Genomic DNA, 14,752 nt, shown 5'->3' on the forward strand with positions numbered 1-14,752 from the left:
ATTCATAATACCTATGACATGCAAAAATACTAGCAAACTGAATACAGTAACACATAAAAATTATTACCTACTCTGACTAAGTGAGATTTAGCCCAGGAATGCAATGTTGGTTTAACATCTGAAAATCAATCAATGTAATATGTCAGATCAATAGAGAAAAGGACAAACACCATATAATCATCTGATTAGACACAGAAAACACATCTGACAAAATTAAACACCACTTCATGTGAAAAACACATAGCACACTAGGAATAGAAGGGAATTTTCTCAATCTGATAAAGGGCATTTACCAAACACCCGCAGCTATTATCATATTTAATGATGAAAGACTGAAAGCACTCTCCCTTCAAGGTCAGGGACAAGAAAAGGGTGTCTCCTCTTACCCTTTCTGTTAAATATTGTGTTGAAGGTTCTAGCCAGGGCAATTAGGCAAGAAGAAGAAAAATCTCCAAATTGGAAAGGAAGAAGTAAAACTATTTGTAGGTGACATGGATCTCGTCGGATATAGAAAATCCTAAAGAATCCCCTAAAAAATGATTAGAACTAATAAACAAGTTAAAATTACAGGAGACAAGATCAAAATACAAAATCATTTGTATTTCTATACCCTAGCACTGAACAATCTGAAAAGGAAATTAAGAAAACAATTTCATCTACAATAGCATCTAAAACAATAAAATAATTAAGAATACATTTAACAAATGAAGTGTAAAATTTGTACTCTAAAAAGTACAAAACATCACTGAAAGAAATTCAACACAATCCCTATTAAAATCCCAGCTGCCTTTTTGGGCAGACATTGACCAGCTGCTCCTAAAATTCATATGAAAACGTGAAGGGTCCAAAATTGCCAAAATAATCTTGAGAAAGAAGAACAAAGTTGGACTCACACTTTCGGATTTCAAAACTTACTCCAAAGCTACAGTGAACAAGACCAGGTGCAACTGGCATAGGATAAGCATGTAGATCAATGGGATAGAATTGAGAGTTCAGAAATACACCGTGACATTTATGGTCAATTGAGTTTTGACAAGGGTGCCAAGGCAACTCAATGGGAAAGGATTGAACAAATGGTATTGAGACAACTGGATATTCACATATGAAAGATGAAGCTGGACCCTTACCACACACCATACACAAAAAATAACTCAAAATGGACCAACGACCTAAATATAGGAGCTAACGTTATAAAACCCTTAGAAAAAAACATTAAGAGTAAATCGTCATGACTTCAGGTTAGGAAATGGTTTCTTAGCTATGGCACCCAAAGCACAAGTAACAAAAGAAAAAAATAGATAATTTGGGCTCTATCAAAGTTAAAAACAGTTATGCTTCAAAGAATACTATAAAAACAGTATTAATAGGTGCGGCTGGTTAGCTCAGTTGGTTAGAGCTCGGTGCTCTTAACAAGGTTGCCGGTTCGATCCCCACATGGGCCTCTGTGAGCTGCGCCCTCCACAGCTAGATTGAAACAACTACTTGACTTGGAGCTGATGGGTCCTGGAAAAACATACTTAAAATAAATTTTTAAAAAGTTTAAAAGCAAAGTATTAATAAAAATGAGAAGATACTTGCAATGCATATATCTGGTAAAGGATTGGTATCTGGGACATAGGTATAAATAACTCAATAAAAAGTCAAACAACCCAATTTTGAAAATGGGCCAAGAACTTAAATAGACATGTCTCCAAAGAAAATACACCAATGGTCAACAAGCACATGAAAAGATGCTCAATATCGTCAGTCATTATGGAAATGCAAATCAAAACCACAATGAGATACCACTTCACACCCACTAGGATGGCTGGAACCAAAAAGAGACAACAACCAGCGTGAGCAAGGACGTGCAGAAAAGGAACCCACACACACTGCTGGTGGGATGTGAAATGGTGCGGCTGCCAAGCCTGCGCCACCCGCAGCCTTCCTCACCTCAGCGGATGGCTCCTCCATCCTTTAGTTGCTGGTCAAAACCCTGGGGTCTTCCTTATTCCTCCTCCCCTCACCCCCCCACCTCGCACACAACACATCAACAAATCCCATTGACTCTACTTTTAAAATATATCCTGAATACATTACCATTCTTCCTACCACCACCCTGGTCCAGACCACCTCTACCCCGCACTAGCCTCTTGTACCCCTTTTCCTGGATCTCCCTACTCTGGCCCCTGATGGTCCATTTTCCACACAGCAGTCAGAAGGAAGTTCTTAAAAACACAGCCACTCCTTTGCTCAAACTCTCCAAAGCCTTTTTATTGCAGCATGTCTCATCACAGAGTAAATTCTAAACTCCATACGATGGCCTGTGAGACCCATCACGACCTGGCCTCTGACTGCCTCTTCACCTCCTCCTTTTACATCCGCCCTCCCCTCACTGGGCTCCAGCCGCTGGGCTGTCTTCCAGGCACGAGTAACTTGCACCTCAGGACCTTTGCACTTGCCGTTTCCTTGGCCTCAGTGCTTCTCCCCGAGTCCATCTCAGCTTTCGTACTTCAGGCCGGTCTCTGTGCAAAATCACCTCCCCAGGCCCTCCCTGACCACAGCTTCTAAATGTGTCTGCGTCACCAGGCGGCTGTAGTCTGCTTCAGTACCTCAGCTCAATCCGTGGAGTTACATACTGGTGTGATTTTTGTGTCCCCACTGGAAAGCACGTTCCATATGATCAGGGACTTTGTCTTGTTCACTCACATATTCACAGCACCTGGGAAAGTTCCTGGGCTACAGGACGAATCGTTATTTTATAGATGAGGAACCTGAAAGCTCAGAGAGAGAAGCAACTCAGTGAATCAGAGGCAGAGGGAGGACCAGACTCGGACTCCGACTCCGAACTCCACGCCTTCACAGCCACTACACACTTTGCTGTTTGCTCTCAGGAGAAGGCAATGCCTGCCCTCTCCACTCACCCAGAGCAATGTAGCTGTTCACGTTCCAGCAGGGACTGGAGCAATCCATCCATCCCGATCGGAATGGAACAAAGACACAGGATTTAAAACACACCACCACAGCAGCCCTGAGGTGCCTTGGAGAAAATTCAGCACGAACCCAGAATGCCAACCTGGGAGTAGTCCTGAATCTGGGCCCCTGTCCCAAACCCCACGCCCTGCCCTGGCCTGCTGCTCTGCCAGACGCACCCCTAGTCCCATGGCTCACCTGCTATGGAAAGCAGGGCCAAGGTGCTGGCGAGGGCACAGCTCCCTGAACCAGGGCAGGGCACCCAGCAGGCCATCCCATCCCACGCCCAATGCCAGCTGTGCCCCTGTAACAGAGTCCAGTCAAGTTACTGGGGAGAGAAAAATGACAAATATGTGAGAGCTTATAAAAGGGAAGCTGGCCACTGGCCGGGGGCGGGAGACAGACAATGGGGTCACTGGTCTGTTTGCAAGCTCAGGATGAATTCACAACAGCAGAATCCAAGGCCCAGAACAGGCTCCACACGCCAGCACCACCCTCGGCCCATGCCCCGCTGACTGAAGGGAAGCTGCATGCTGCCATCAGGAAGCCCTGCTCACGACAGGGTGTTGCGGTGCAGGGGGCAGGGGCAGTGTGCTTTGGAGAAAGCCCTCAGGGTACTCAGACACAGCCCCCAATGTCTGGAGAATCACTCTTGGTATTTGAGGCTCTAAGTTAAAGTCTTGCAAAGGTCTTTTCATCAATACACTAGGCACCGCAATCTATTTCCTAAATTGCCAGAACGTACTCCTTGCGGCTACATGTTCACAGCTGGTTCAGTGATAGTGGATGAACCCGGACATGGCTGCAGCCCTGAGGCTGATGGGTAGGTAGGGGTACTCACAGCTTCTATTACTTAGACCTGGTAGGGAAGTCCTAGTGGAGCCCCTCATGCTTTTCCAGGACCTCAGAGCTCAGTCCTAGAAAAGCACGGCGCTGGAGCTCACACAGAGCTGGGCTCAGGCCCCAGGGCGATGACAGCTCCCAACACCAACCTCCCTCTCCAGGAGGGACCCGGCAGCCTTCCGGCGGCTACGATATGCGGAGTGTACAGGCTGCAGGGGACACGCCGACTCAGAGCTCGTTCAGCTCCAGCTCCTGCAAAGTCCAGCTCAGAGCTGGTGCTCAAAGGTGGCTGGGGAGAGAGAAAACAGCCCTGAGGGCAAACCCTAGCCTAGAAATTGACACAAGGTCCACAAGGCCTGGTCCAGCTCCCACAGGCTGCTGGCCCGGGCCCGAGTCCAGGACACAGCCCTGTGCAGGTGTCACCAGAAAACAGGGGGATTCCCAGAGTGGCGTTAGCCACGGGTGGAGGCACCCACATTACCCGACTTGGAGCCATGGGCTCTTTCAAGCCCAGCCCCCCATGGCCACGTGCTCGGGGGACAGGAGCCTCTCTGAAACCCCCACACCTCTCGCGGGCCAGGGCTTCTCAGGACTACTCCAGGGTCAGACGTTCGCAGGGCAGGGACCTCATGACTCATGGTCTCCCCAGGGGCCTAACAGCTTCTTAATGAGTGAAAACCTCTGCGGCCTGAAAAACTCAGAAATACAACCCTGAAACCCCATCTCCAAATTCCCATGGCTGCTGGAAGCAGGAGACAGCGAAGAGCAGGAACTCTGGCTAAGTGCTTCAAAGCCATCCAGGGAACCCGACCTGCCGGGCCCAGGCCATGCCCCATGCTCACAGCCAGGGGCTGGAGAGGAAACATGATGTCTGTCCCCTTCTCTGGCCACAGTTTTTGGTTGTGGAATCTCTTCACCCTGTGGGCTCGTTATCTTGCTGTCAGTACCAACCAGCTTCTGCTACCTGGCACCTCAACACTACAGCGGCTCAGCTACCGGCTCTGGGGAGATGAGCAAGGAGGCAAGGCTCCTGGGAAAACAGGTCCCAGACACTCCTCTAAGGGGGAAACTTTCCACGGGGATGAGGCTCAGGTACCACCCCGGACTGGGTTCCTCCCACAGACCCAGACCGCTGGGTGGCACATGCTGTTTTTAGCAGCTGCAGCCTAGCAGCCCTGGGCTTCTATATGTATCAGCTCTGATGCCCAAAGTTCCCAGGAGATGGCTTTTACCCAGAGACAGCAAGACACTGGTTGCCATGGGGACAGCAGCCCTGATACACCAAGGTCTCAGCAGCCAAGCAGGCTCCAGGCTTAGTGGCACCTACTGAGTTCCTGGCTGACAACCTTATCACCAGACACCCAGGCTGCTGGAAGAGGGCATGTGGGCCAAGACGTGGACCTGGCTCCTGGGAGGGGCGCTGGGCCCCTGACCAGCCATCGAGGGCCCTCCTGAGCTTGGGCTACCTTGGGGGACTCTGGTACCCCAGGACCCCGGCCTGGGTCTGACCCTGCCTCCTGTGCAGTGCAGGGCGAGTCCCTGCACACCCACCGCGGTTTCCTCAGTTGTGAAATATATGAATCGCACCTGTCTCAGCCATCTGACCAACCAGGATAACGTCGCAGCATCAAGTATCACAAACAGCATCTTGTGGGGTCATAACTCGGGTTTTACCTGCTCTGCTCTAGTCCCAGCCCCATCCCCCAACCCCCCTGCTCTAGTCCCAGCCCCGCTCACCAACCCCCCTCTAGTCCCAGCTCCGCCCCCCAAGCCCCCCTGCTCCAGTCCCAGCCCCGCCCCCCAAACCTCCCTGCTCTACTCCCAGCCCTGCCCTCCAACCCCCCTGCTCTAGTCCCAGCCCCCCCTCTAGTCCCAGCCCCGCCCCCCCAAGCCCCCCTGCTCTACTCCCAGCCCTGCCCTCCAACCCCCTGCTCTAGTCCCAGCCTGGCTCCCCAAAACCCATATCACCCCCACCACACCCCTGCTGAGGCTAACGCACCGCCCATCTTTGGTCTTTGCCTCCCCAGGTGAGGTACCCATTCTCTGCTCTAACTCTGGTCTCCCCGAACGTGAACGCTCCTAGACCAGACAGCTTGGCTGCAGGGAAGGGACAGCATCTGGGAGGAGTGTGTGGCTCCCTTCAGGGGTCAGGAATGACCCTCTTCAAGTCCTGTCATGGTCCCAAGTTCTAGTGGGGGCCTAGTCACCTTTGGGGTTGTTTCAAATGCAGATTCTAATTCCTAGGACTGGGGCAGGGCCCAGGAGTCTGGACTTCAATGACTACCCTTGGCGATTCAGGGTGGGGGCCCATGGCCACACTGGGAGAACTCAATGCTCCACGGTCCCCTGACCTCCACTACCCCCGCCCCCAGCTGTGGTCCCTCTCGGCCAACATTCTCAAAGAGACCTGTCCTCTTGCTTCCATTGCCTCACTTCCCATTTCCTCCCCAGCACGCCAATCTGGCCTCCAGTGGGCGGAGGGGGGGTCTCCCCGCTCCCCTTCTCCCAGAGCTCCCGCCCCCCTCCCGTCCTCACCAGGTCAACTCCTGCCCTCACTCACTCACACCCAGTCCTCCATCTACTCCCACCTTGACCTGAGCTGACTGTGCTCCGGTCCCCTCCTGGACCCCACAGGCACCTCCCACTCGGAGTTCCCCTCCCTGCCTCTCCACTGCAGCCACTGCAGCTGCCCATCCACTCGGCCCTCGGTCTCAGACCCCATCCCCACCTCTTCTCCCAGCCTGCAGGTTCTCAGTCCTAAACGGCCAGCTTCTGAAATGCACTTGCATCACGTACCTGACATCACAGTGACCTTCTGGCTGTCTTCCTGCCTTACCCTCTGCCCCGTGAGCTCTCCCCAGCGCTCACCCTAAGAGGACAATCGACCTGGCTATCCCTCCCCTTCAGGCCTGTGGTGACCCCTGAAATCTTCAGAATAAATTCCGTCCTGAGCCCACTGGCCTTTCCAGCCACTTACCACCGAATCGGCAACCACCACACCAGTCTCTCGGGGGGACACGAAGACCCCCACCACACGCCCAGGCTGGGCCGGCTCCAGGGGCTCCCTCAGCCTGTGACGTCCTCCTCCCCGTCGGCCCCCACACATTCCCACGCATCCTTTAAGACCCATGCAAACAGCACCTCTTCTCTGTGGCTTTCCCCTCCCTCAGGGTTAGTCATACTGTGATCTGTGTGCCCCAAGGTCTTTACACATTTGTTCTTCTGCCTGCCATGCTGGGCCAGCAGCTCGAGGGCGGGAACCGTCACCTGGTTACCTGGCAGCACGCCCGCCTGGCACACAGACCCATGGGCTCATGTGAGCGAGTATCCCACAGCTGGAAGAGCGGCCCCTTGAGGCTCTTCTCCTGGCAGAGGTCAGCCTCTTACAGGGTGTCTGGAGGTTAATTAGAGTAGCATAAGGGCTTGGAGGCCTTTGTTCTCAGTTCCAAACAATAGAACCCATTAGCTGGTGAAGGAAGGGTCAAAGCAGCCAGCCCTTCCCTGGCCAGAACCAGATGCTGAATTGAGCAAATGGCCCTGCCTTTCAGCACATTCCTTACCCCTTTATGGGTTTTGTTTTGTTTTTCCTTTTTCTTTGACACAAGTTATCACATACCACATCCTTCTGGTTGATTTTTCTGTTGGATTCAATGTATGTGTGATTTTTTTTTTTTGGTCCAACTTGATTACTGTTAGGTTACAGGTAATTCTCATGTAAGAGTTGATTACAGTTAAAAAAAGATTAGCTTCCCATCCATAGACTGGAATTCTCCCAGGACCTGACTGTAATTTCAGTCCAGAGTTTATCACCTGGAGCATCTGGGAGAAGAAGCCTCAGAGCCGCGCATGGGGAAAGGGGTCCCAGGATCCCCAGCAGGTGGTCCACACAGAGGAGTCTCTCACGGGACTCGCCTCCGAGGCTCGGTCCACAAGGATCCAGCAAACCCTGTTCTGTGCCAGAAGCTGGGCTACAGGCTGAACACAGCACAGACCCGGCCCCACAGGGCTCCTGACATAATACGATCATGGATACACAGAAGGAGAGATCCACAGGCAATTCAGGAGATGGCGAGCAGTGACCGGCCCGGGAAGGGGCCAGAGAGGGCTGCACAGAGGAAGTGAAAAGAGCAGAAGCTAGAAGGGTGTGGGCCGGGGTTCCAGGAAGAACGCTGGCTATAAAACGGAGAAGATGGTGCCAGCACCCCCACACACGGGCCGCTGAGAGGGTCAAGTGGGGTGATCGACAGTGAAGCGCTGTGCAGGGGGTGGGCGACTCCCTTGGAGATGCTGGCTGCCTGCTGCTTTGTCCGTGAGCACAGCTCCTTTACGAAGGTTCCAGTGTAACCCTGAGGCCAAACGACCTATTTTAGGCTCGCTGGCAGCATCCTGGGCCGGCAGCCTTGGCTTCCGAGGGGGAGAGCCAGCAGAGCCCTGAGAGAGCCCAGCTGGCTCCAGGCTGGGGACCTTCCCTGGAAAGTCTCTTAGAGAAAGAATGTGATTGGACGGAGGCTGCAACAGGCCTGAGGAGCCACCATGCCAGCAACACAGCTCGCAGGGCCAAGAAAAGGCAAGAGAATGGACAAGGGCTTCCTTAACAAAATGGACCACGTCTAGACGGGGCCCTCACAGCCCCCAGACACCCTGACAAAGGCCTATAGGATGCACCACACAAGGGTGACAGTTCTGCAGGTGACTGCAAAGTGCATTGGGGCCTGGATGGGCACTCGCTGGGCGTCCTGTACCCTGAGCAGTGCCAGGGCAGGAAGACACTGGAGCTGTCAGAGAACCGGCATGTTCAAAGGCATTGCGGGATCCAGAATAACAAGGCAATAGAAAACTTCCAAATTTTGCCTGTGCCCTCCTGAAACACCATGTTCACTGCCTGAATCACACCTGTTCCTCAGGCAAAACACTGTCCTGCTCAAAAATGCATATGGCCTGTAAGTCACTTCTAGAATTTATCTTAAAATCAATGAAGATTTATGCTCAAGGATGTGCAGTGTCTGACTGACGTCTCTATGACCTTGAGCTTATTACTTAATGTTTCCGGGCCTGTAGTCTCTTCTTGAAAGAGGGGCCCGTGATAGCACCTGCCTCACAGGCTATTGTGAGGATTCACTGGGATATCCCTTGTATACTGCTTGATAAGGAACCCAGTTCATAGGAGGAGCTCAACAATTGTTTGCTGTTATTGTAATTAATAACAAAACTAGGAAACAAATGTCCAACAGTGAAAGACTGGCCAAAAATGATGATACAGTCATATGGCTGCATATTATACAATTGCCAAAATGTTTTCCTAAAAATTGTTTAAGAACATTGTAAAATTATCATTAAGTAAAGAATAGGTATTAAAATGGATATTAAAATGTTTATATGATATGGTTCTAACTGTATGATGAAAAATAAATACATATTTTTAAAAGGCTGACGGAAGATTTAACAAAAGGTAATAGCAATTATAGCTCTGTAGAAGGATTCAATCCTTAAAGCTTTGCAGCTGTTTCTACCTTTCCCTGGTTTTCTACAATGACTATGCATTATTTTATAGCCAGGAAAAACAATTGATATATGTTATGGAGAGAGAAGCTGGTAATAAGAAAGGAATGAACTCAGCATTTGCCGAGCCTGCTCTGGAAGCTACAGCTGGGCCTTCTCAGCAAGACGACCTTCCCACAGAGTATTGATTTCCTTTGGTTCAAAGTCAGTCCTGCCTGGCTGTCAGGTCCAATCGGCCACTCTCAGGGAGCAGGAGACAGTGCTCAGAGAACTGGCTCCACTTTCCTGCCTTTCTGGGGCACCGTGGGCTCCTAACCCCACAAATACAAAGAGGTAAGCCACAGTCCCAAGCTCAAGCTGCTCAGAGTTTGTCAAGAGATAACCAGGAGACGGTGTGGGGAGTAGCACAGCAGAGGCGCACGTGTGTGAAGAAAATCACTGGAGAGCCAGAACTGGCCTGAGGAAGCTAGGGGTCAAGGGTCAGGGGTCAGGGGTCAGGGCTGGGCTCCTGGCAGCCAAGGGGCAAATGCAGAGGTAGAAAGGCACCAACACACACTACGATTTTATCCTCAAGGTAGTAGGGAGCCACAGAAAGATCTTAAGTAAGGGAGAGACCTGCCGATGTAACCTTCAGCAGTCCCTCTGGCTATGAGGTATTAATAGACAGTGCACTGCAGGGGGCAAGATGAGAAGTCAAGATGCAGTCAGGAGCCATTTACAGCAATCGAGACAAGAATGAATACGGGTTCAGACCAAAATGGGGGTTCAGAGGAAGCCGATCTGAGGGGCATTAAGGCGGGAGAATCACTAGATACTTGGGGAAGATAGGAGCGATTGGTGGGTCCCCAGGACACTGGGTATGTGGGCGAACATTCGTCAGGACAGAGAACACGGGTGGGAGGCTAGTGTGGGGCGGGGAGAGGTTATGAACCCGGACCTGCTGAGTGTGGGACGTCTGTGGCCGGCTGGTCCGTAGAGACCAGCGCAGAGTTCTGGGGTCAGGGGAGGGGTCTGGGCTGAGGGCGCCAGCCAGAGCTCTCTGAAGTCACAGGAGTGGATAAGAGCTCCCAAGGGACCGTATGACACTGAGAGGCGAGAGGATATGATGAAGGGAAAGGAGGTGCTCACAGGGGGAATAAGCAGAGAGGTAGAAAATGGGGTGGGGTGCAGAGTAGAGAGACAGAGAGAGGGAGAGGGAGAGAGAGAAGTATCATGGAAGACAGGGGAGGAAAAGGAGGGCTCCTACAAGGAGGTTGCCATGGGTGGTCTTGGACCAGCAGAGGCCAGGCAGGTCCACTGTTCAGTTCAGTACCGGGGGCCACTGGTGCTCTCTGCTGGGACCATTTAGTGAGCCCCAAGGGGCAGGCCATGCTCCAGCACTTGCCTGGACCCAGCAGATATTGGACACAAGTTCACCAAGGGAAGAATGGGATGAGGGGAGGCTGGGAGGCCTGGGTGCAGGGCTAGGGGCCAGACTGCAGTGGGGGAGGGATGCCCAGTCCACTCTCCTCGGTGGGTCTGGGGAGGGGAAGCAGCGCCCCTGGTACCAGACCCCTCCAGCCCAAGAAGGGAAGCGTGTGCAGGTCTATAGTTGGTGGGCAGGACCCCAGGACCAATGCCATCCGCTGTTCCATTGGTTGGGCAGCCTTAGGCCCCCTACTGAGGGGAGCTGGAACAGCAATAAATCACAGCTGCCAGCACCCAGGGGAGCTCAGGGCATTTGCTGAGAGACAGCGCCACCTAGTGGCAGGAGGCACTCACACCAGGCTTCGGCAGAACTGGCAAGCCCATCACCTGGAGTGCTCCTGGGCCTTTGGGGTCCTTTCATGCTGGGGTTCCGTGCACTGAAGCAATGATCCAGAGCTTTTGCCACCTGGGCAGCACCGGAGCCTCTGATAAAAGCATGCCTGTGGCATCAGCTGAGGTCGGGTCTACCAGCAGAGAAGGGAGACAGACTAGAATTTTAGCTGAGACCCATTTGGCCCCACTGCGAGGGCAGAAATGTAAGGTCCTGCTCTCAGGTATGTACTTCCAAAATGGGAGAGACTGGACTGGTTGCTGTTTTGTTGTTGTTATCGTGAGTCTCTTTGGGGTGTCTTTAGGCCCCCAAGGAAAATAACAGTGTATTTGTGAAGCTCTTCCAGGCACAGCCCCCTCCCATCTCCAACGCCGAAAGGTTGGGGCTTTCTGCAGTGCATGTCTTCCCGTAAGGTTCAGGTCAGAGGCAACTGTGGAAGTGAGGGGCAGTCTGAAGGGCACCCCAGCAGCAGAGAGCCACTCCTGCCACCAGCCCCCACATGACCCCCACCCCCACCCCAGCTCCTGGTTTAGCTCCAGAGACATGTCTGTGGCTGGCCTGGGTGTCCTGTGAAAGCCCCACCATCAGGAGGGCCTGGATTCTGGGGCCCACATGGTCACACCCACAGGCCTATGACTCACTCCTGACTGCTCAGCGGTTTCAGGCCAGGTGAGGTCACCGTAACCTCCTTAAACAACTGACAGAGCTCATTTTTATTCTCAATTGTTGGTTTAGCTAATCGAGATAAAAAGTTCTTGTAATGATACTTTTTAAACTACCTTTTATTACAAATGTGTGTACAATGTTAAAAAAGTTAGTTCTACAAAAATGTGTGACTTGGAAAGTGAAAGTCCCTTATATAGTTCTACCTTCTATCAAAATTTTCTATTTGACAGCCTGGTATATATTTGACAGAATATATTCTTTCAGTTTTCTTTTTCTATACACGTCCACGCCTGAGTGTGTGCGTGTGTGGGGAGGTGTATAAGTGTTGTTTTGTTGTTTTCTATACTGACATACAATTCTACAGCTTATTTTTACTTTTTCCATGAAGAGCATTCTACTAGAGGCCTTCTTACCACCCCAGCTCAAATTCAGGTTAACTTAGTCACCCACGACTGGGGTGGGAGGAAGGGAAACGTCCCAGGGACTCAGAAACCTGAGGGTTTCAAGAAGATATGGTTCAGCAAGCAGGGGAGAGGAGCCCATGTTAGAAACCCAGATCAACCTGGAAGAGAAAACAGCTCTCCCAGAAAGAATACGCCATGTGGTGGGGGGGGGGAGCAGCGGCAGACTCCACCCCCCTCAACTCCATCGCAGCTCTGCCCACCGTGCAGTCAGTGCAGCACAGATGGCCACAGGAGTGTGGCCCTGGCAGGCCGCTGTCCCTGAGAGCCGCCCGAGGCACCGGCACATCCTGTACGTTTCTGCTGAGTTGGGTGCACAGGCCGGGTCACACCCAGCGTCAGAGCTCAGGAACTGGGCCCTGTGCCAGGGCAGAGCCCTGTGACATCCAGGAGAAAAAGGGCAGCTTCAAGACAAGCAGTCCTGTGTGCCAGACCTGCTCTCCTCTTTGGCCTCACGGATGGACAAACAAGCCGCTCAGCACGCTACTTAGGGGAGCCCCTTACATGGGACATGCAACAGGCGCCAGTATTTTAGGACCAATAATCGAACTCAGTGTACTAAGAACAAAAGGAAAGGACTAGATGGAGATGCCGGTCAGGATCTGGGCCCCAGGGCCAGGCTAAGTCTTCCAGAAAGGGAGCCCCGTATGTGCCCTGCAGCCTCCTGCTGCCCCAGGACAGACAGTGACAGACCCAGAACCCAGCTCCCGAGCTGGGCTGCAGGTCTGCATCCTGGGGCCCCTGGTAACTGGCTGCACGACCAAGGGCAGCCAATAACTTGTTGCTTCTGAGCCCGTCTCCTTGCCAGTTAACTGAAAATAACATAAACAGTAGCTAACTCCAATTAAATGAAACGAAGCGTATCAAGCATTTGGCACACGCCTGCTAGACAATATACTCAAATGTCACCCGCCACTCTTATTATGATTGGTTGAGGGCACCTCCAAAAAGAAGTAACTCCCTAGGGCACACAGCCTTCCAGGGCCTGTGGGGCCTCCCCTTTGAGCACAGTTAGGAACAGGAATACCCCAGCCACCACGCAGCCTGCGCCCAGGCCAGGTCCTAGCACATAAGGGCAGTTTTGCTGTCCCTAGACAGGGCACTGGGTGGGCAGGGGTCAGGCCAAAGGCTGAGGAAGGCAACAAGCAGAACCTCTGCAGTGATGGGTCCCCAGGCACCTCCATTTCTCACCTCCTGCAGGATTAGACTAGGCAGGAGCTGCGGCCCCTCCCTGTCTGCCTGTGTCCGTCTCCTGGACCGCCCATGGAGGACGGCTGGGCTATGCTTCTACAGGAAGCACCAGCGGGTGGCCCCAGGAGGCTTTGGCCAGAGCCCTGGCCCTCGACTCACCCTGGTCGATGGAGTGCTGCGGCAGCTGGCTGAGCTGGCTGCTGACCACCCCCGCGTAGGTGCGCAGGAACTCTTCCTCGTTGGCCGTCAGCTGCAAGGGCGAGAGCTGCAGGTGAAGGGTGGGCCCACGGCTCCCGAAGGTACCTGCCCAGGCCTGCGTGATCCTTCTTTGACCCCTCAGTTCCAGAGCGAGCATCCCTCTCCCGTCCCCGACACTTGGTCCCTGGGTCCCACAGGCCTTGCTACACACAGCGGCCCTGAGACGACCTAGTGCAGTGCAGCGCCTGTAGGAAGACGCAGGCCCTACTTGGAGAAACGTCCCTGCACATACACGTGCTGCCCTCTGGGTGCCCGTCCTGCCCAGTGCCCCTTGGATGCCTCTCTGGGAGAGAAGACTCTCAGCAGGTGGGAGACGGGAGGAAAGGAAGGTTGGGACCATTAGAACTCTCACCCTCCTGGCCCAAAGCTGGCATAAGGTTGGGAAGACTGCCCCAGCAGTGTCCCCGGAACTGGACCTGCTGGGCTCTGTGCCATATGAATTAGCCACAGATCCAAACCACAGGCTTGGCAAGCCCCCTCCTGGACCACGGGGGCTACAGGAGGTGGCCACAGCCTCTGTTCTGCCCGTCAGGCACCCTCCCTGGGGGCTGTGGTGCGACATCCCACCGGCACTCACGTTTGACCCCATCTTTCTCAGCATGAGCAGCACGCGGACCTTCTGCTGAATGTACATCTCCTCCGGACTCTTCCCGGGGGCCCCCTCGCGGTTCATCCCCTGGCCAGCTCTGGAGACTCCTGTAGAGCGAGAAGCATAGTGATGGGGGGGTGTCAGGACGAGATACTCCCAGAGACACGGTGCTTGGCAGCCCACTATGCTGCAGGCTCTCGTTTCTGAGCCCAGACCAGGTGGTGAGCTGCCTGTTCCTCCCTTGCCCCCACAAGCCCCGCCAGACTGAGCAGCTATAACCTAGAGCAGGCATGGTGGCCCCTCTGTGCACAGAGCTGTCGGGCCCAAGGGGCTGAGCTGACCCAGACTACCAGCCAGCCCGACCTTCCAGCCACCCGCCAGCAAGGCTCTGGCTACGAGCCACAAGAGATGTGCTACATGACCCCAAAGTAGCCCAGGTTTTCAAAACAAGCAACTTCCACAAGGAGCAAAAGTGATATGTTCAGAAGCAGCTGG

The 14,752-nt window shown here is 53.2% G+C and overlaps 1 protein-coding gene across 2 annotated transcripts in view; it reads right to left on the bottom strand.

The window, feature by feature from the left end:
- Positions 1 to 14,752, bottom strand: part of CTNNBIP1 (catenin beta interacting protein 1) — a 46,746-nt gene that overhangs the window by 5,140 nt on the left and 26,854 nt on the right. For both annotated transcript variants that reach the window (XM_074334082.2, XM_074334084.2), the window contains 2 exons: positions 14,246 to 14,364; positions 13,570 to 13,660 (listed from right to left, as the gene is read on the bottom strand). In XM_074334082.2, coding sequence (XP_074190183.1) covers positions 13,570 to 13,660; positions 14,246 to 14,341 — 187 coding nt within the window. In that variant the 5' untranslated portion in view covers positions 14,342 to 14,364. The remainder of the gene's footprint in view (positions 1 to 13,569; positions 13,661 to 14,245; positions 14,365 to 14,752) is intronic.

Source organism: Rhinolophus sinicus, chromosome 14 (assembly GCF_057876585.1).
Source record: "Rhinolophus sinicus isolate RSI-liver-muscle chromosome 14, RSI-T2T, whole genome shotgun sequence".
Classification (NCBI taxonomy): Eukaryota; Metazoa; Chordata; class Mammalia; order Chiroptera; family Rhinolophidae; genus Rhinolophus; species Rhinolophus sinicus.